At 41.8% G+C, this 21,265-nt stretch overlaps 1 protein-coding gene across 13 annotated transcripts in view; it reads left to right on the top strand.

Annotated features, from left to right (window-relative positions):
- DCC (DCC netrin 1 receptor) overlaps positions 1–21,265 on the top strand; it is a 425,812-nt gene that overhangs the window by 342,455 nt on the left and 62,092 nt on the right. For all 13 annotated transcript variants that reach the window (XM_066988962.1, XM_048079751.2, XM_066988960.1 and 10 more), the window contains 2 exons: positions 4,633–4,827; positions 18,755–18,850. In XM_066988962.1, the coding sequence (XP_066845063.1) occupies positions 4,633–4,827; positions 18,755–18,850 (291 nt within the window). The remainder of the gene's footprint in view (positions 1–4,632; positions 4,828–18,754; positions 18,851–21,265) is intronic.

Here is a 21,265-nt window from a genome sequence, read left to right on the forward strand (position 1 = left end):
GTAACGCTGTGAAATGGATCTGGAACTTCATAAACGATAAATGTAATCAACCAAAGGAACAACGAAAATGATGCCAGCAATCCTAATAATTCTCCAAGCAAATATTGAGATATGTCAAATACTCTTTCTTAGCCTTTATCTGCAGATTTTAGAAACGCAGGTTGGCAGTGAAGCTGAATAATTAGTGAAAGATGATGAGATGCAGATACCTGAAAACCCCAGGCTTTGTAAATCAGCGCAGATGCTGACACAAAAGGGAAGGAAAACACAGAAATGAAAGGGGTAGATAAAAATGGCTGGGATATTTGAAGAAGTGGAGGAATAAAAGGAGAGTAATGAAAAAGTCTTACCTGAAAAATCAAGCAAAGTGCAAAATAAAATGGAACAAAGAAGCTGACAGATGGAAATCATGGCAAAACTACAATCCATAAGAAGCAGAGATGCAGCAGAGCGGAGATGAATAGAAAATGAAACTGGTGAAAATTGCTATGATTTTTAAAACAAAATGAATCGCCTAAAAAGGATCAAAGGCAAACAGGATGAAAGAATAAATAAATAATTAGTTTAAATGCACCGTTGCGCTTGATATTGGCTTTCTTTTGACTGGATGGATTTCCTTATGATCTCAAAACCAACCAACTTGCAGGATTTCTGCTTCGTGGCCTTTCCCCGTGTCCAAATGCAACTTGACAGCAGACCAGGAGCGGCTGCAGCGCAAAACAGGAGTGCCCGTACAGGTGGTTTCTCGTCAGCGTTTTGAAGGATACCTCTAGGCGGGTTGTAACTGTGCCAGCGGATCGCAACCTGCCGTGGTGCGTGATGATATCTTTCTAACCATGATTCGGCTGGAGAAATGATGTTGTTAAAGTGCAAACAGCTGACTCGGCGCTGGACCGAGCGACAGATAAATTCTGAGCACACCGCAGGATGCAAAAAAAGGAAGTAACACGTTTGAGCGCGTTCCTTTCAATTTGGGTTTTGTATAGATCACGTTCCTGTGATGGTTTTGTGCCCAAATATGCGGAAGCATGCAGGCACACGTGAATAAATTAAAGCAGAGCCATTCTGTTTGTTGTATTTACATGCATTTGCATTCGCAGCAGCAATGAATTACCATCGGGAAGCTGCAGCAGCCTGATGCTGGGAATGCAGCCTGCTAAACCCTGGGGATAAACCTGCTTTTTGCAGTAGTTACGCGGAGTCCTGCAAGTGGCAGCTAAGAGGGGGAGTGCTGGAGCCCAGCTTGCTATCTGCAAGTCCCTCCCAGCTGCTATGGCTCCTGCAGCTTCTCCTGCTTTCACTGGAAGCCTGCTTGGCGTCAGCAGCACGAAGACGAGCAGTATCCCAGAGAACGGCGCCAGCTCCCGATGGATATTCGTTTTAATTAGTGTGTTTTGTTCAAGTGATTAGAAATCCAAACATAGCTGCTTCTTCAAGGTTCCCTAGAAAGCTCGCGTGCCTTTACTGACAGCTGGGAAGGTCTTAAATATTTATTTTCAGCCTCACATTTCGTGCTTTAAACAGAAAAGGAAAAAAAAATAGAAACTGAAAGCAATGCTTTCCCCAAAGGGTCTGGTTTAAATAGCTGGAGCAAGGATGCAAGAGAATCTCTGATCAACTTTGTGAAGGTATCCTCCAGGAAAATGGGTTTATGATGCTTGGTTTCTGATTACTGCACCGAACAGATGGAAGCTGTTACACATATTAGATAGCGATATAGTTTAGCTTCAGCTCTAAATTAGTGCTTTAAGAGCATGACAAGCCAGACTGCTATCACGCTGCAATTCATACTGAAAAGCGATTGGGGAAATATCCGAACGAAATGGGACGAGTGAAAACTACCCTGACTTGGTAAAATATACATCCATGAAAGTCTGAGAAAATTGCTAAAGTGACCCAGAAGTAAAGCATTTTTCAAACTTGACAGCGAAATTAGGGACCTTTAAGTACATTAAGAATTCCCTGGATGCCAGGCGTGGGTGCTCGAGCCATCGCGTAGAAACGCAGCGAAGGATTCGGAGGCACGCGTGAGAAGACGCGGCGTCCCAGGAGGAGATGTCACATCAGGCAGCGACACGGCACTTCGGCTCCCGTTTCCCGAGAACCTAACTGCGTGTAAGGGAAGAGACTGAAGGGAAAAAAAAAAAAAAGAAAATCTGATTTCGTAGGCAGAGCTGACGAGGAATCCTCCCGTCGGATGCTGGGTTGTGGGCTGGCTGACGTCTGAGCGCAGCGCTTGCTTCCACGAGCCCAGAGGTTTCCTCACGTGAGAGATGATAAATTCCTGGTGCCGTCGATAAATTTCTTTTGGGAAATTTAGCTCATTTGGGATTTAGGGTGAAGAGCTGATTCGGCACTTCAAGGAGGAGAACGGGACGACAAGGACACTTCTCAGAAGTATTTCTCGAAGCCCAGAAGAACCAGAAGGAAATGTGTTGACCTAGAACCGCAAGGAAATGTCCTGAAAAAGAAAGCAGGAATATGAAATGTGTGTTTCTCCAGGAGCTTTAGTCCTGGGTATCCGAGTGCTGGTACACTGAATCAGCAAAGGCTGGGTGGTCCAGTTCCTGACAGATTGATGGATTAAGATGCTTCCTGCATGTCATGTCCAGCCTGAAGCCTGACTGTGGCAAATACGTTTCTCTGTAAAGAGAAGCAAAAAATATATAGTTTGAGGGGGAAAAAAAGTTAATTCTGAATCAACTCGGGGATGTTCTAAAATTTGGAACTGGTTCAGAATAAGAAAAAAGCCTCTTTTCCAGAAAAAGTTTAAAATAAATTTAATTAGGGTGTAATTAAAACTGATTTATGCAGAGAAATTAAGCAAAAGAATGCATTTTCCAAAAGTAGCTCTGTGTTTATGACGCTTTAGTATTTGAAAAATAGTTCCAAAATGTTCACTCCAGCTTCATTTCAGAGGCTTACTTCCCAAGAAGGGTATGAGAAGTTACGTTGTCTTTTGCTCTTTGAAACCAGAAGTCGTGATTTTGCTCTGAAATGCACGAATCGCGCATTTGAATTGCTTGAAACAAATGACATGGAATGTATGAACGATGTAGTTTTAACCCAATGGTTAGGTGGTGGTGTCTGTACCGGGGTTAAAATCTCTGCAATGTGTCAGATGCAAAAAATATCATTTGCAGGTCCTTTGAATAATTTGATGTCCTTTGTTGCCTGGGAATTGCCGCTTTTAGGATGCTCAAGGAATTGCAGTATTGCTACTTTATCTTAACTTTCCGTTTCAAGGCCTTAAATTATTATTTTTATCCTCGGGGCTCGCTTCCGTCGCTTGCTTTGCAACCTGCTCTGTTCAGTAACTTTTGGTTCTGCACTGAAACAAAGTTTGAGGACGGATTGGGGGGTAAATGGCATCTCTACCCGACTCACAGTGACACTCTGGGCACAGTCTGTTTCTTCTTCTTGTGAGTAGCTACGTTGCAGTGACCCTCTCGTCAACGTTTAACCGAGATCCATGCTTGCAATTTTATGAAGTTGAATGCAAAGGCCTTCTAAAGTGGCTGGGTGTTTCAGACCGGTAACGTACTAAGCAGACTTCCTGAGGGTGCAACAGGTTTTCAGACTCCTCTAATGCCTTCATCAGCATTCATCTGAAGGCACATAAAGCACCAAGGACGCGTATATGGCGCTGGTTATTGAAAAGTGTTAATTCTTCCTTTTTATTGCCTTTTCCAAGGTTTACAGTGGGAATGCTTCACAACCGGGGAGTGTCTTTTGTTGGAGTTTACATCGTTTCGCCTTACTGCTGTTGCCTCACCCCGGCCTTGTTGCCTACGAGCTTTTAGCTATTATATTGCAAGCCTTTTTATTGGGGAAAAAATAGTAACTTGTCTCTTTCTGCTCTCAAAAAGACAAGCTACTGTGCAGCTCCTCTGAGGAGACTTGTGATGTGGTAGCTGTGAGTAAACTCAAACAAAAGGCATTTACCTAACCTTTAAAGTAAAGTTGGGCTCAGAGAAGGCAAAGGCTGCCAAATAGGCTCCAAGTGATTAATTGCTGCTTAAAGTAATGAATTTTACCCGAGAATACCTGCAAATAAAACATCTCAGTCTATTACTTCATGTCGGAAATGTCGATGTGTTGTTTAAAGCGGCTTCAAAGTAAGAGAGGCATGTCCAAGAGTTCAAATTCACTGCTTGTTTTCGTGGCAGAGACAGATTATTGCCAGAATGTACTAGCACGTCCCTAACAAAGTCAACCTTTTTGTTAAATATTATAGCTGACGAGTGAGCGCAGGAGAACTCGTGCAATGAGCTGTCAGGCTCCTGCAAATAGACCAGGGAAGATAAAAGTTATCCTATAGGAAATTCTTGTGCAGGTCATCTTTCGTTATCCTGCGTAGTTTCAAATCTCTCTTGTACATTTATACTAAAGGTGGAAAGCGTTAGGAGATGCTCTTAAAAATGGGCTCTTGGAAGGGAGGGATGTAGCTCAGAAATGAAATTGCATGTAAGCTCTGCATGTAACCGGGGCATCTGGTCGTTTTGTGTGTGTGTGTGTTATTTTAATTTAAATTAAAAATTTTAATTAATATTTTAACATTTTAAACTCAAACCTCGTGAATAGTAAAATCTAATTAGAATATTAATTTGTTTCTTTTTGTTTGAATCCCAGAATCTCAGGTTCCTGACCAGCCAAGCTCTCTCCATGTCCGACCCTTGACCACGAGCATCGTCATGAGCTGGACTCCGCCGCTCAACCCGAACATTGTCGTCCGCGGGTACATCATCGGCTACGGCGTGGGCAGCCCATACGCGGAGACCGTGCGGGTGGACAATAAACAGCGTTACTATTCCATTGAAAATTTGGGTAAGTAGTCGTTTTCGTTCGTAGTAGCAGAAAAAGAGCTCCCTCTGAGATTATGCTAGTTGGTAAGTTTATTTTCAGGCTGCCACTGGCGCTTCCTCCGTATGTTGTTTTCTTAGGCTGCTCATGCTTTGCAGTTCAGAATTGGTTTCACCTTTAAAACGCTGGACACTCTCAAACATACCAAATTTCTTTGATCAAATGCTGACTTTATTCAGTAGGTCGTGTCTTGTGCTCCTAATACTGACTCCCACTCGTGCAGAGAGCTGGATCTAAAGATGGTTTTCCCCAGGCTGGTCCCCCGTGTTTGAATTGAATGGCAATCAGAAAACTCCGATTTTGTGTCTGTCAAAACGGTGTCAGGAGAGATGCTTGTTCATTATTCATGGCACAGCCTCTGTGACAGTTCATCTGAACTCTGAGCGTGATGCACAGGGACCTGGATCCTTCCAGTGGTGTTGGACCATTCTCCTAGCGCTGGGAAAACAGTTCGAAGTTTAAAGGAAGGCTGAAAGTTTAATCGTTCTCTTGTCATTACTTCTTCAGCATTTTTATTTCAGGTAGAAGTGGTGTAAGTTTTCTGCTCCGTAATCTGGGGATGATCAGGTATTACTGGAAGATTAATTAACTCGGTGAATTAGGGGGGCACAGCTATACTTTTTATCTTAATTCTATAAGGACAAAACTCTTTGATACCTGGGGTCACTTCTCTTTGCTATTTGTACTTTATAGCATCATGAAGCTGCATCATCCAATGCTTTTGCTGTTTCCTTGGGGAAACTTGGGAAATACACTGGAATAAAACGTTTAATTGTTACCCCATCAAACACGTCCTCTATGTTCAGTGGTGTGTTTTATGGTTAACGTATTTGCAAAGAGCCATAAACTGTCCCAAATACTCATCTACAGAAAAGAAAATGATATGGAGAGAACTACCCAGACCAACGTGCTTTGGCAAAGGCTGAGGAGATGCCTACAGTCTGGAGCTCCTGACGGTCAGCTCTCCCTGAAAGTATCTTGATTAACAGCTGGAGAAATGCCGTGGGTTTTATGAAGCTTCGGTGTTTGGTGGTCTTTATATAAATATATTTGTGCATTTGTTTGCTTCTTAGACCTCTGATAGCCGCTGCCATCAAGTGGAAGGTATGCTAAGAAGCACTTGCAGATGCAAAAGCCTTCTACTAGGCTAACAATACTTGGCGTTGTGGAAAGCTGGTGGTATATTTCACCTATTAGAACTGTTTCTGTGGATTAAAAGTTTTCCAATATTCTTGGCTGTTCTGGCAGGCAGAAGTACATAGAAAGCCCAGCATATCAAGGAGGATATCTCAGTAATACACTTAGAGAAGTAGCCCTCAAAGATCTAGCAAGTGTCAAGGAGCTGTGTTGAGTGTAACAAACATTTAGTTATAAATAATCTGGTTACTGAAATCAAGGTGGGTTTTTTTTTGTTGCTGTTGGTTTTGCTTTTTTTTGTTTCATTTTTGCCAAAAATCCTTCAGCAGTCTGAAGTTTTACAAAAGTTTTTCAAGTGGCAAGTATCTTTTCACTGTACATTTTTTTGGTTTGATTTAAATACTCAGCATGTGAGCAGCGGAACTTGATTGCCATTGTCCAGACAAGTCACAGGCATCTGGTCCCTAACTGGCTACAGACGCGAGCACTTTGGTCACAAATCCCGACGTGCAAATTTTAAATTCAACTTCTCTGAGCATTCATATGTACAACTTTGAAAATCAATTTCCATGAATAATGGCAGTAATTAAATTCCATCATTTAAATATCCACAGAAAATGAACCCCAGAGGGATGTGACCAAGGGCCCAGAGAAAGCTTTTAAAAAATCAGAACAGTTGCCAACACTTCCTGCATTATTCACCGGCTTTATTAGAAACCATTACAAAAAAATTACATGAAATGATGAGACGGAATTATTTTCCTAATAAAAACACTGTTTTCAATAAGGTTATGAATTAAGATGTTCTGCTGGCAGGTGGGGAGGAAAAATACTCCCTAGAGGTTTTGTTGGCTCCTCTCACCAGTTACGACTGTGACACCTATGCAGGAGAGGTAGGCATTATCTTAAAAGTGATATGCAAAAGCAACAACAAAGTTAGATACCTAAATAAATGATGAACTTCATTGTGTTTTTCTCTCCCCGCTGAAGACTTTGTCCCTTTTGATCCTCGTGGCTTTTAGTGTTTGCTTCCTCTTGGCTCTCCTTGGTCTTGTTAGACAGAGATGGGGGAGACGATGCTCCACTTCAGCCAAATGATGTACATAGATGAAAATTTGGGGTTTTTCATCTTCCCAAAGTTCACTGCGGTGCTTTTTATTTTTCTTCTGTATGCAGTTTTGAAACACTCTGCAGACCTATGTATCATTCATATGTTAGACTGGCAGGTACTCGCATTAAGGAGCAATCAGATTTGTCTGCCATCAGCTCCCTTTCAGAAAGCCTGGCCGACTCTCATTTGCAGTCACCGTTTTCACACACCCATGCATAAACCAAATTCTCCAGGTCTGTGTCAGGCATTAATTTTCTTCCACAAGCTTCTCCCGTAGACCTGAGAGAAATGATGCTGAAGAACTCCCTGGTTAAAACTCGTTCAGTGCTGTCTTGAACAGGGATGCAAAATACCTCGCGCCATGATATGGGCTCGTACATGTATCCCCGCTCTTTTTCCTGGCAACAGTCTTTGTGTGTGGTTTTGTTTGGTTTTCTCAGTGTTCAGCACTGCACAAAAGCACCACCTGGGTATCTTCCCAAAGATCTTACAGTTGAGAGATAGACAAGTGGGATGTACACGGGTGTTGAAAGCTGAAGTTGACAGCCCCCGTGGCACTGGCTCGCTGGCCCTATTCCCCTTCCAGCATTTGCAGTGTGGTTGCCCTGGAAATTCCTGCCTTAGTGATCCCTCTTTGTCTGGCTCTTCCTGCCCTAGATTTGCGATACGGTTGCTGTAGCAATCCCTGCGTGTTCAATATATAATGCTGATATTTGTACGGGTTTTGTTCCCCCTTCCCTAACTTGTTTGTGCAGCCGTGGGCCATTGTTGGCCACCTGCTTTTATTAGTACAATTGTTAGAAAGTTCTGGAAATACAGTAATCTGTTATAGTTTGTATTGTTATGCTAAATTCTATGGTTAGTTCCAATCCAAAATTACTTCCTAGTATGATACAGCGAGGTTGGGGCAGAATCAGAAACAAAACGTAGCCCGTGCTTTAAGCCAAGGACCGATCATCTTCTCTGCGGTCGGCTGGTAGCTTTCCTTGTGGCCACGGGATGTCCACGTTCACTCCTGAAACCTTTGTGATCAAAGAGGACTAATGGCAAACTCTCTGGCCTGCACTCCAAGCTGAGTATTTATTTTATTCCGCTTCAGGTGAGCTACATCAGCCCACATTGCTTCTCTAGTCCATCAAGCACGAAAAGACGACACCAGGGATAGTTCAGTCCATCCAAGAGCTCCATCTTCTCATTCTTTCTTCTCCCTGTTGACAGCTGCAGACGCCCGTAACTTGGCCATGGTGTGCGTGGTTATGCGTCAGAATACGTCATCCTAGAGCTAATTAGGAAATGCCGAATATATTTGCACCTTCAATCTGCTGCTAATGATTGACTAGGAACGCCTCGTACTAGTTGCACCTAGTACTTACAGCTTTTGGATGGAAGACAGATAGCAGTTTCTTTAGAAATCCTATTAGATACTTCACTGCACCTCCGTAATCCTAAATTTTAATATTAATTTGAAAACTCTGCTTGAAAGCACAGGGCTTGGATGCAACGGGAGACCTTCTTAAGTAGATCCCTCGTTAGGGAAGGGTGGAGACCTACTCGCTTACGGAGTGGCCTGCTTCTTAATACCTTCCCTCTTGATAATCATACTGATAGGCACACTTCATGTGGCTGCTTTGCATCGTATTTGGGGTACTTAATTGATTACTTCCACCAGGCAAAACTTTTCTAAGAACCGGCTCAGCCTGTACCCGGGCTGTTAGAGCAGTTGTCTGAGTAGCGCACTCGAGCTGCTGAATAAATCACTTGAAAAACATGAAGAAAAGTACTCAGCCTTTCATAATAGTGATTGAGAACTTTATTCTGTCTGATGATCATCTTGAATACAAGTATATAGAGGTTACACTTTCTCTCTGGAATGAATTAAATAGGGTGATTTTCTCATGACTGAGTGGTCATATTGCCTGGGAGACACACTCGCTGCGGGCACAGAAGAATCCAAGAATATACAGAGACTTCAGCTTTGTCGGTGAAGGATCTGTTGTGTTTTCTTTCTGCAGCATATGAAAGATAACTTGATGTCGGTCTCATAAATTTCAGGAGCAAGCGTCCCCTGCTCTCGTTCAACCTTTTCTGCGACAGAAAAAACAGTGCCCGACTGACTTTCAAATGAATAATTCTAACGAGGAGATGCATTTCTAGAGAACCACTTCATTCATTTATTTATTGCTTTTTCTTATTATTTGTTGCTTGTGATTATAAATGGAAAGGCTGATTAATGGTTGCTTTAACAATATTGGAGAATTCACGGGTGCCAATTCTGATCTTTGACACGTAAGAAGTAACGATTTCTGTGCTGATCCAACTCAGAAGACGGTACACGTAGCAATGAACTGGCAGGGCTCATCTCCATGGAGCTTTGTATTAAAGCTTGCTCATGAAATAAATGCTTAAATGAAAAGGGAAGAAGCATGCCAAGGAGATTTCCATTTACCGATGCTGCAAACATAAAACCCAGAGTATCTGAAACAAAACACCAGCTGTAATAATTTACATAAACCTTTTAGTAGGTCGTAAAGCTGTGTTTTTAATTAATATATTGAAAAAATAAAGCACAGTAACTTTAGAATGGCGTATTGCAACAGGCTAACAACATTATTATATCATCCTAGGATATTTTGATAACTCACTGTGGAATATTTTAATAAATGACTGCGATAATGAATACAAGTAGGCTCTCCTTGGCATCCTTGCACTGGTGCTGCCATTGTCGTGATGTCCCAAGAGCAAAAATGCTTTGAAAAACCTTTGGATGGAAACAGTAGAGTTATCCTCTAGGTAGTAGCATCCTACTACTAACAGTAGGGTATCCATATGGCATCCATAACATTAGTCCATCTGTAAAATGCCCTAAGCCTTTCCAAGAACAAGTGTATAAAATGACTGTTTTACAGCTATTCCAATAACTTTAAATATGACGAGAAAGGAGTACCAAATTCACAAGTTTTCCAGAAACGTGGACTTTCTACCTTAGAGCACATCCCGTCCTCCCCCTTTCTGTACGTGAGAATCATTTTATAAAGAGTTTTTAAGCACAGCTGCCTTTCTGTGACCTATGAAAAAGCTCCATTGATCTCCCCGAGCATGCAGGAATTCATATGCACCCTCTTGAAAGAGTTTGATTGGGAAGCTGGAGCGCGCACGTCTTGAAGTATTATTTTCAGGGCTCTTTTTAACTTGAACCTTTGATCCTCCCGGCCCAGCAATGAAAGCAAAGTGCAGAATGTACAGCACGTCTAGCAAAGACTTTTAAAAGTTCCTCCCTCTCCTCCCATAAAGCCCGGAGCTACGCACATCTGAAATTTTTAAGCTCCGAAGAGCAAATTTAATGGATGGGAGCAATTTCTGCTTAATTAGTAGTTTGGAGAATTGGAGCTACGGTATAAATAATACGAACTTATTAAAAACTCACGCAGAGAAGTCGTTTTATAGTGCGCTTTCCTATCTCTCATAGGCGTCGTTTCCCAGCCTGTGCCGGCACACTGGCTCTCAGCAGCTCCACGATGATGGGATGTCCCCGTCACCCCACGTCCCGTGATGGTGGCAGCACGAATGGACAAGGGTGGGACACGCTGATGTGCCCCTGTCCTCCAAGCTGCCCCTGCCTAGGTCACATCGGGTGCCGAGAGTAAAACTGTCACAATCCCTTCGGTCTGCCACATTCATCTAAACTACAAAAAAACAAACCCCGCAACCCAACAATTACAAATTACAAGAAATGAAAATAAAGCTCTTAGATCTAAATTTCTATTTTAACAAACGTATCGGTAGGGATACTGAGGATTCCATCAAATCCACCTTCATTTTAAGCGCAGATCAGATTAAATTTGACCCTCATGCATAGACAAGACAACAAAAAAGCATTTGGGTTTATTGGAAAGGGAACGAAAGAAGGTTCTTCATTTTCTTTAATCTTTGCAGATGACAGTTGCGGATTGTAACAAAGACATGAAAGGGAACAAAAAAGCTTTTTAATGTACTTTGTGGTTGTTTTCTTCCCTTCGCATTTTTTAATACAAAATGGAGTGGCGAAAATCAAACAAAAATCTGTTAAATTTTGTGCATCTCACTGTTTCTCTCATAGCCCGCATTAAAACACAACGCTAACAAGGAAAGGCACTTTGAGACTCCGGGGACTGTTCATTTTCTTTCTTGCCTTTCAAAACTGACTGTCGTTTAAGGAATCCTGCCATCTACCCAAATACTTCATGCATCAATTTTCTCTCGTTCCTCCCTGACTTTGTTTTGCTTGCGGAGTACGGAGAAATTACTGGCAAGCAAAAGGGTCGCTTTGAGATCCGTGCTCTATTTACATTACACGCAGATCTGGCATAACTCCCCCAAATCAGAAATTGTATAGATTTTAAGAGCATCCTCAAGTTAATCCTCTGGGCGCAAGTGGATTGCAGCCATATAACTCCGTGTAGGAATCCGCTCTTCTGTTTCGCTCTTGGTGACTTTCCTCAAGGTATTTTGGTTTATTTATGCCATCATTCTCCAGTTGTAATAAATAGCTAAACTGGCTTTCCTCACAAAATGTTTAGGATCCATTAACAGTAGATGGAACGGAATATACTATATATAATAATGCTGGTGTAAGCTGTATATTTCTACTTATGGTTGGTAAAGAACGCAACGCCTAAGAACAACTCATCCCAACAAATTGGGATAGAAATGATACAAATAGCCAAGAATATTTCTTGTTTATATTCATTTATCAATAGAAAAGAAAATAAAAAACCAAAATCTTCATTACAATCTCAGTTTTCATGCACAAGGACAGCTACGACACTGCACCTCGTCTTCTCGAGCGTTACTGGTATCATCAGGGGATGCCAAGGAGAAGAAAACTGCCAAGTGACCCAGATTCGTAGATCCACATTTGCTTGGACTAAAGACTTATTTTTGCAAGGGAAGCAAACCTCTCCTCCCAGTGCAACTTTCATTGTTATTTTTTTGTGTATGGGTGCCTGAAGAAATCTTGCCCACCCTCTGGTTAACCCGACTGGTGCATTAGTGGCATTTCCTCTGGTGTCAGAAGGCATCTGGAGTCACGGCCGTTCATTTTTTATTCATTTCTCCATATGTCTTACACTTCATTTTCTGCTACACTACTTCACTTTCCCCGAGTTTGACTGCATTTGTAACGTCAATAACAAATGTCTGGGATACGCATAGGGATTTTTTTGTTGTTTAGCATCAGCACCGACACTGAATGCACTGAGCTTGCAACGCACCGTGGGGGTTGTAAAGGTTCACATCTCCACAGGAGACAAGACCTATTTCTAAGCATGCTCAAATTACAGCCTTTGCTTTGAAAAAGCCCTGCGCACTTCGTTGTAATGCACGCAGGACAGAGCTCGCAAGCGAAATCAGGAAGCGGGCATAATGTATGACTAGGTGACTTCTTAAAAACAACTGTAAATATGGATTTGTGGCGCGTCTCCTGAACTGCATTCAAATAAAAGCACTTCACAGATTCTCATTATAAATTCTCCTTGCTCCGTTAAACACCGTCCCTAGTGTTTTCAAAGTTAAATGTTTCCCGAATGAGCCCGAGCATCTGTAAATGCCCAGGCTCCCCCAAAATAGCGGGGCGCCCTGCGCTGCAGCAGCCTGGTGTGATGCTCTGGAGGTCGGTGCTCCCCAGGTCCTCGTGGCACGGTGGTGTGGTGAGCTCCCACAGCCGTACCTGGCCTTGGGGGTAGGTGTATGTTGGCTGTGAGGACTGATTTGCTGAGAATTGTTTGAAATGGAGATGTGTAGGACCCCCTCTGTCCCTCGTCCCTCATCTCTGTGAAGCAGATGGGCAGAGCTGTGCTCTTCGGGGACAATTCCAGCTTGACTTGAATTCATAATTTAACCACGTCTCAGTATGAACAGGTCTTTATTATTTGTGCTACTGAAGTGCCCACAAGTTCAAAGATGAGATCAGGGTTTAATTGTCTAGTTAATGTAGAAACATATTGCGAGCCTCTGCTTCATATAGCTCATAGGCAAAAGACTAAAGGAAATGGAAAATAAAAGTTAATACCGTGGGGACTGAAGGTACAAAAAATGGTGAGTGGTCCATAGTTCTCCCAAGAAGTTGGTCACATACTGCAAGTACAAATCCAAGTTTCCACTGTTCTCCATAGTCTATATTATATACTATATATATATTATTCTATATTATATACTCTATATTCACTTTCAGAACAAATGGGTCTTTTGTTTTGGTTTTGACATTATTTTTTTATTTCCTAAGGAGGCCTTTAACTCTCAGGCAGTTATTTTGCTAGTGCAGATGTTTCCAATTTTGATGCCTCAACCAGCAGTCTGTGTTGCTACTCAGATCCTAAACAGAAGCGATTGATTTTCAGGAGACATCAGCACTCCTGATGCTTAAAACCCATGTTATTTAGCTGACATTATTTTAGCATTGGATGAAACCTTTCTGCATGGAAAAAAAAAAAAAAAAGTGCCAAATTAAAAAACTTATAGTTCGTGCTTTCTGTTCACAAAGAAGTTATAAGGCCCATTCTGTATCACCATGGAAAATGCATACTTGAATTTAACAGTGAATTTGGTAAGTTTGCCTTAAATGAACAAAGTTCTTCGCTATTTTTTGTGGATTGCTCAGTTTACCAGAAGACAAAAATCCAGGCCAATTCTGCTGTGCTGTAAAAGGGATAATTCACTGGTAGGGCTCTTGTTTTATCAGAAGCGTTACACGAGCTCTTTATTATCCGTTTTAGCCTTTCTGATAGTAACTCCTTTCCAAATGACCTGACACAGTCCACGAAGTACTATCGGAGAGGTGTCTCCTCATCCACCACTGAAGTGTGGCTGTTGATGTCGTACAGAGTGCCTAGAAGGAATAAAACAAAAGCGTTTTGCTCTAGATGACAACATAGAAGAAAGTCATTTGGAGAAAGTCACCATGAGAGTCTATTCTAGCGGAATATTTAAATTTACTAATACCATTAAAGACTGCTAATATGATTTAAAGATTTATTTTTTTAAAAGATGGACGTAATTTCCCTAGCTTGTGCTAAAATCTGCTTCCAAGCGTTGCTCTCAAGGGGAATTGTATGTTGTCCAAGAAGTGGAATACATCTTCCTGACTGTTTCTTTTAATGGGATTTAATCTAATGTTAGAAACCCATGGATATTTGTAAAATGAGAGTCAAGGCACCTCTCTTTTTTTGGGAGATGGTGTACAGTGCATTGCTTGAGGGTAATTTCTGCACAGAGGAGGCCAAATATCCTTTGGGTTGAGGTTAGAGAAAAACAGCATTATCTTTGATGGTGATGTTGGCAGCACTTTTCCCTCTTGGTTTCTTGGAATCCAATAGCCCCGGTGTGCAGAGTTTATACTTCAATTTGACATTTGTCCTATCGACAGATTACCTTTTCCTGGCAATAAGCTAGTGTTACCAGGTCTTGGAACTGATGCTGGTACTATTGATTACCAAGTGCAATGTTTTTGCAAACCCAGACAGGAGTAAATGAGGCTGATCTTCGGTTGCTTCTTGAGATAATTTCGAATGACTGCCCCTTAGAGGGTTGCTCAGCGCGGGTGGCAATGACATGACATGCAGGGCATAGGCATAATTCTCTCGAAGACCTTTTCTCTTTCAGAAGAGCAATTCCTGCAGGAGTTACTCTGCTTTCAACCTCGTCTAGACCACCTCTTTGGACCGCTGCCTCACTTTTCGACAACCCTTATATATATATATATTTTTTTTTCCCAATAACTTACAGGAATTCCTCTTGGTACAACTCCCGCCTTGTCCCTTTACTGCAGGGTGTTGTCAGACCCCATCTGTTTTGACAAGATATCTTTGTTTCCACTTTGTCTATGGGGAGACTACAGCTGTTTCTCGTGATGGATCCCTTCCTACTGTCTCAGCCATCCCAAGGGTAGCTTCCTGTAGCCTACAGTTAAAACCAGCTTAGTAATGGAAATGAAAAAATAAAATTAAAAAGCAGAAGGTGGCAGTTTTCTTCCTAAGCAAGCTCTGGCACCATAAGCATGTTATTCCACTGTATTCATGAGCTCATCCTGATGCTCAAGTGGAGTAAAAGGGACCAGATCTAAATGAACTGCTACTTCCCTTTGTGCCTCCCTTTCTGTAAGGATCAGGAAAGGCGCTGACAAAGGTGTTGGGAGAAGATTATTGAGCATCTAACTAACCTTTATTGTTCTTTTATTGGCTCCATTAAATTAGAAGAACTTCAGCTGTTGTTAAGCGCAAGACAGCAGTTCTAGGTGGTGTGATGGGATGAGCAACGTTTCCACAACGATCAGGAGACTCTGCCTGAGCTTCAGCTCTCCCAGGGTACTAATCTGCAGAGCACTCTGCCGGTCCCTTGTGTCAGGTAATTGTTATAATGGGGAAAGAGCAGAACCGAGAATGAATTTCTATTTGAGAGATAAAGGAGCCGATCTGGAAAAGCAGCCAAGCGCACTGCCCTCTTCGCAACACCGTAGTTCAAGGCTAGGGGTTTTCTTGGCGAAGAGTTCACGTCTGGTTATCAAACGTTTACTTTATATTTATAGTTTAAAGAGAAAATTAAATTCCACGTGAAAACATTTGTCAAAAGACCCCGTGTAATGGATGTAGAGATGTCGCAATTTTCTGTTCTTTAAGAAAAAAATAACTGTGGTATCTTCAGCAAGTTGCTATTCGTTGATTATTTTCTTTTCAGTAGCAGCATCCGTCAGGAGAAATTGATTTTGTTCATGCTTAGTTTGGACTTCTTTTACCTTTTTTTTAAAGTTGAACTGCACAACACAGCTTTATTTCCAGAGCATGTTCCGCACCAACATTGACATGATGGATTCTTTCCTGGTGCTCTGATTAAAGCTGAATTCTTCGCTCTGTTCCTTCAAAGGCAAGAAGAGATTTCATGTGCTAGAAAAAAAAAAAAGCATATAATTCTCTCCTTCTCCTGCTCCAGAATAGCTAATACAAATGGTAGCAGCATTGTTACTTGGTTGCATTCCTCACTGCAATGAATAGGAATCAGTTGGAAAAAAAAAAAAATCAGAATTTACTCTGGGATTCTTGCAATTATCATCTCTAGAGCCCTTCTCTGTCATCGTTTCTTCAGCGCTGTAGCTGCCAGGAGTGCCAGCAGCCTTTCTGTTCCATTAGCTGCTGCTCTTATTAGTAGGTTTATACTAAAAACCTTTCCTCGTTTGAACTCCCATTCCAGTCGGGGGCACTTTTCCGGAGAGCATCAGAATGACCCCTTAAGTATTACAAATATATAATGCCGTTCAAAAAGCAACTTTCTGTGTGATAATACTAATGCTTTTTCACTTTTTTTTTGTTGTATCGGATTAAACAACAAACTCTGATACTGTGTTCAAACCCTGTGCCACAGCAAATTGCCTTTTTTTCCTCTTATCTAAGAAGAGACTCATGCAATTATTTATTGCTCCAGTTAGCAGCAGCTCAAATTAGCCACCTGAATTTTTCATGTTTTTAACAGAAAGCTGCAGATTGCATCCTCATCCCAATCTGAGCTCGTTTTTGCAGATGTAACCTTAGCCAACCTAGTTATAAACATATATCAAATGTCAGTCTGTTCAGCTGATAACATTTGATGGACTATATATTGTGCTGTATAGGCAATTGTAATGAAGGATGTGCTATATGGTCTTTGTTTTAAAATTTTCCACGAATTTATCACATTTTTCCACCCAGTTTGTCAATTTGCGTGAGTACATTTTTCATCATCAAATTAGCTATTAGTCACTCCTTTTGCTTCTTCATTATCGGGAATTCACAACGTATTTTGATTAAATGTGACAGTTACATGTTTTGGGGGTTTTGACAGTAATTTCTAGAATCAGGTTTCACGAGTAATTTTTCACATTTAAGCTATCGATGTTCAAGGTGACACGCTTTTCTGACTAATGTCTCATTATTTAAAATTTAAGCCAAATGAAGTCCAGATGTCTGTGCTCTCAGCATAATCAGTGGAGATGTATACCAACCCGTAGAGGCTGATTCATCTGATCTTACTTAAATTCCTGTCTTAGCGGTGCCCTTCAGAGGTGCCTGCCTCTTCCATCCCTATAGGGACAGCCCTAACGTGCCTAACTTGGAGAAAGCTGCAAAAAAATTAGATTAATTCCATTGTCTGTTGTCATATGTGCTCTTCTATACGTTCAGAGAGCTCATAGCTTCCTTCCATTGGTATGAAAATAGAAAATGGATAGGACCGTGGTGAGGCACGTTTATTTTCAAAGGTAACCAAGTAGTTAGAAAAAAAAACTATGGTGCAAAATTTGTCTTGCTATAGTAACCGTCAGCAAATACTTGGTACATCTCCAAGTCCTGAAGCTTCATCTTTTGGCATCCATCCCTACATTTACCAAAGTACACAACAGGGAATGGTCCGTACTAACCACTTGCGTAACTCTGCCCGACGGCTTTCAAAACTCCTGCATAGGCACAGCAGTTGGGTCAGGGACAGAAGGAAGACTGGTAGTGACCGTATCTGTCTAGACTGAGCATATGAAATGCTTTTTCTTACGCAGAAACAACCGAATGTGACGTTATTAAACGCTCAGCTGAATAATCCCTGCATGTCTCAATAAATAAATCTTCGTGTGGAACCTAGAGAGTTGCACCACTTAATTTAGAAATTAAAAGTTGTATGCTAATATGTAGTGGAAATCGCATGAAAATATATACTCCATCTCCGTGAATGCAACATAATTTCCTCGTGACTAATGACATTGCAGGGAATACGAACTGAATTAATAACCATACAATACTTAGCGCAAGGATTTATTAATGCACCCGTCATTTGTTTGGCAATTTTTAAAGTTTAGTTCTTTTGCGATAGAAGCAAAGAAGCCGTCTGAATATTAAGTAAGTATGTCACTGTTTCTGCTGGCCATTAAATTAAGTACAAAATACGTGGGTGGGAAAGACATTAGTAACAATATGCAATAAGCACTTAAAGATTATTTACTCATTTCAGGTGCGCTGTAATAATATTAATCACGCTGAGCTCATTTGGTGTTAATGCAGATGAAATATGTAATTCTGCAGCAGGGCTTTTGCAGTGTCACATTAATAAATGCCTCCTCACATAACAAACATTTCTTATTTTCCAGCAAAGGACTTCGTGAAGGCAGGTGCCGTGTTTGACAGGTGTTGGAAAGCCCGATATATTCAGGCCGCTATCTTCCGTAATTGTCTTTTGCACAGCTAGATTTAATTTCTCTAGGAAAAAAAAAAATAAAAAGAGGGATGAAGCAATTTGCATGGAAAAAGTCAGGAAAATGGATAGCCTTGTTTTCCTTAGGAAATCGTAGCAAGAAGCAACGTGGACCTGACCTGCTCATTTCACAGCGCGCCCCAAAGTTGATCCGTGCGTTAAATCCCTCCCGTCCACAGCATAGCGTGGGGGGTTCCCGGTAAGATAAGAAGTGGTAAAATGGCAATTTCTGAGCTGTTTCTGACCGTCATGCTCACTGCGGGTCCCGTCTTTCTCTTGCACAGATGTTGGCTTAACTTTGTTGTCTTTTTTCTTCTTTTTCAGGAAAGCGCTCGTCCGTTCTTCCTGCCAGCCCTGCCTTTAACAGCGTGTATTTTCTTTTGCCTTATCTGTTTTCTCCTGCAGAGCCGAGCTCCCACTACGTGATTTCCTTGAAGGCCTTTAACAACGCCGGCGAAGGAGTGCCTCTGTACGAAAGTGCCACCACCAGGTCGATGACAGGTGAGTCGGGAAACGCTGGCTCTCGATCTGCTCCGCAGCACCAAACAGCAGCCTCACAAACGGGCGCAATAGGCAAAACGATTTGGGGCAAGGCAATGGAAAAAGAGCTCTGTGACCTCCAAGTCCCTGCTAGAATAAATCAGCTTCGTTTTCTTCTTTATTGTAATGACACGGACAGAATGAATTATTTACCCTTCCCAGAAATTGGCCCTATATATTTAATGGGATGCTCACAAGTGCTTGCTCTTTGGTACGGTTTGGCTTGGGAGAAGCATGACTCCCAAAGCTTTTGGAAATGTAGAGATAGGCGTTGCTGTGCTGAGTTAAGCCCAGAAGGAATTATTTTCGTTTCCTTCCTTCCTAAAGTAGTTTAAGTGAAAATGAATTAGTTAAAAAACAAAAAAAAAACACATTCGTGTCATGCACATTTGCAGAAGCAGGTAAAGGAGTTAGAAAAGATGAAGATGCTGATTTACAGGACAGGACAAGGCTCACAGAAGGAATTTCCCAGCAGTAGCTGAGCAGAGTGCTTTTAGGCAGCTCTCTTCACAATTATGATGTCGGGACAACAGCGAAGTTACAGGAGCACAACTGTTTTGTACAACTTCTGGACTGCCTCGTCGGTTTTATGCACAGGAAAAAAAAAAAAGGGGGTTAAAAGAACAGAAGCGAGAAAAAAAAAATACGTGTTTTTCCTCTGGATTGACACCGTCATTTGGTGACCTTTTTTTTCTCGTGGCCCACCCACGGTGTTCAGAGCTGCCTGGAAGGGGAGCTGTGTCACTGAGAGCAACCCGGTCACTGACGCTGGCGTGGGTGTGCCGCGAGGAAGAAAGAAACCAAATGGCTGCTCGGTGGCTCTGCAAGGAAAAACGGCTTCCAGCATGCAGTTTTGTGAAGTATTCCCATAAGAAATCTTGGAAAGTCAGGAGGAAAAAAAAAAGAGAGATTCATTATACAATCAAGGGTAACCGTAAAAAATGATATTTGATGTAATAAGTGTCAGGGAACTTCTGGTTCAAAATTATTAATTTCGCTTCTTGTCTGGAATCTACAGAGGTCATTCTTGCTGAGCATGCCAACAACATGTGTCTTGTAAAATCTTCTTTCCAGTGAGTTTGCCTCGGGGTCCACAGAGACTTTAAGTTTGCTTGTTCCTTGTCTGACTCCATTTACAAATGACCCATCTGGCCTGTGGGGTTTGATTCCATGCGTGTGTATAACCTCTTGTAAATTCAACAGTATCCAGGTGAAAAAAAGGTAATGCAGGCTTGGGTTATCTGATGCGATGATCAGCTTTGAGCACCTCGGTGCTTCTCTCATCACTGAGCCTCCTGCCGGGCAGATAACAACCCCTGGGAGCCTGGGCGACTTGTGGAAGAGCATCTCAAAAAAGTTTCGCTTCCAGCAAAGCAGGAAAGCATGGGAGCTGGGTGCAAGCAAGAACCGAGACCCGTGCGTTTGCGTGTCCACTTAGCATGCGTGCACATACCTCGGGGTCTGCCCAAGTTACGTAACGTGTAATATTCACAAATCAAATCTCCGAAGAGAGCGAGAAACTATTTTCTGTCAAGAGATTGCAATTTCCAAATGACAGATGTCCGTGCGTAAATACTAGCGAATGAAACTTCGGGGGAAACCGGGGGAAGTATTTAGGGACCTATTTTCAGCCACCCGTGGATTACAGACATTTCCCTCCTCCTCAGGTCAGTGATGACATGTTTCAAAAAACAAATTATTTTGATTGAGTGAGTGAGCATTTATTTTGCTAAAGGCAGCCTCTTTTCATAATCTCCTCTACAACAGCCGTTAAGTTTTCAGTATTGGAAAAAGTGGAGAAAGGAAGTGCGGTATTTGCTAAAATAGGAACTTGGTGCCAGTTACATTAACTTCCATCATTAGTATGAAAAAAACACAACACAGGAACAAAAACTGCTCACCTTACAAAGTTTACAGGCACTTCCTTTGGAAAACTTCATTTCAGAAAAAGAAACTGTTCGCTTTCAACCTTAGAGAAGCTCAATTCACTGAGACTGGGCAAAAAAATAATTAAAAAAAAGGTTCAGCTGCCCGTTCCTGCCCTCGTGGAACGTGGGCTTGGGGTTTGGATCACTACACAACACCAGATTGTTTCATTTCCTTCAGTGCCTGCTTCTTATGAAGAAGCTTTTGATGAAAGAAGCTACAAAAGAAGCAGGTTGAACTAATGGCTTATCATACATTTTAAACATCCTTGTCTCCTCTGTTTTTCCTTCCAAAGGCTGTGGCATCCCAAAGTTGTGAATAATAAATTACAAAATCATAAAACACAAGTGATCAAAGCGTGTCAGGAGCTGGAAATGCACACGGAGCAGACAAACTGTAGCAATTGTCAGGGAGGAAATACTAAGAGTCATTTATACTTTGATTAATTAA

The sequence above is a fragment of the Anser cygnoides genome, chromosome Z, assembly GCF_040182565.1.
Source record: "Anser cygnoides isolate HZ-2024a breed goose chromosome Z, Taihu_goose_T2T_genome, whole genome shotgun sequence".
Classification (NCBI taxonomy): domain Eukaryota; kingdom Metazoa; phylum Chordata; class Aves; order Anseriformes; family Anatidae; genus Anser; species Anser cygnoides.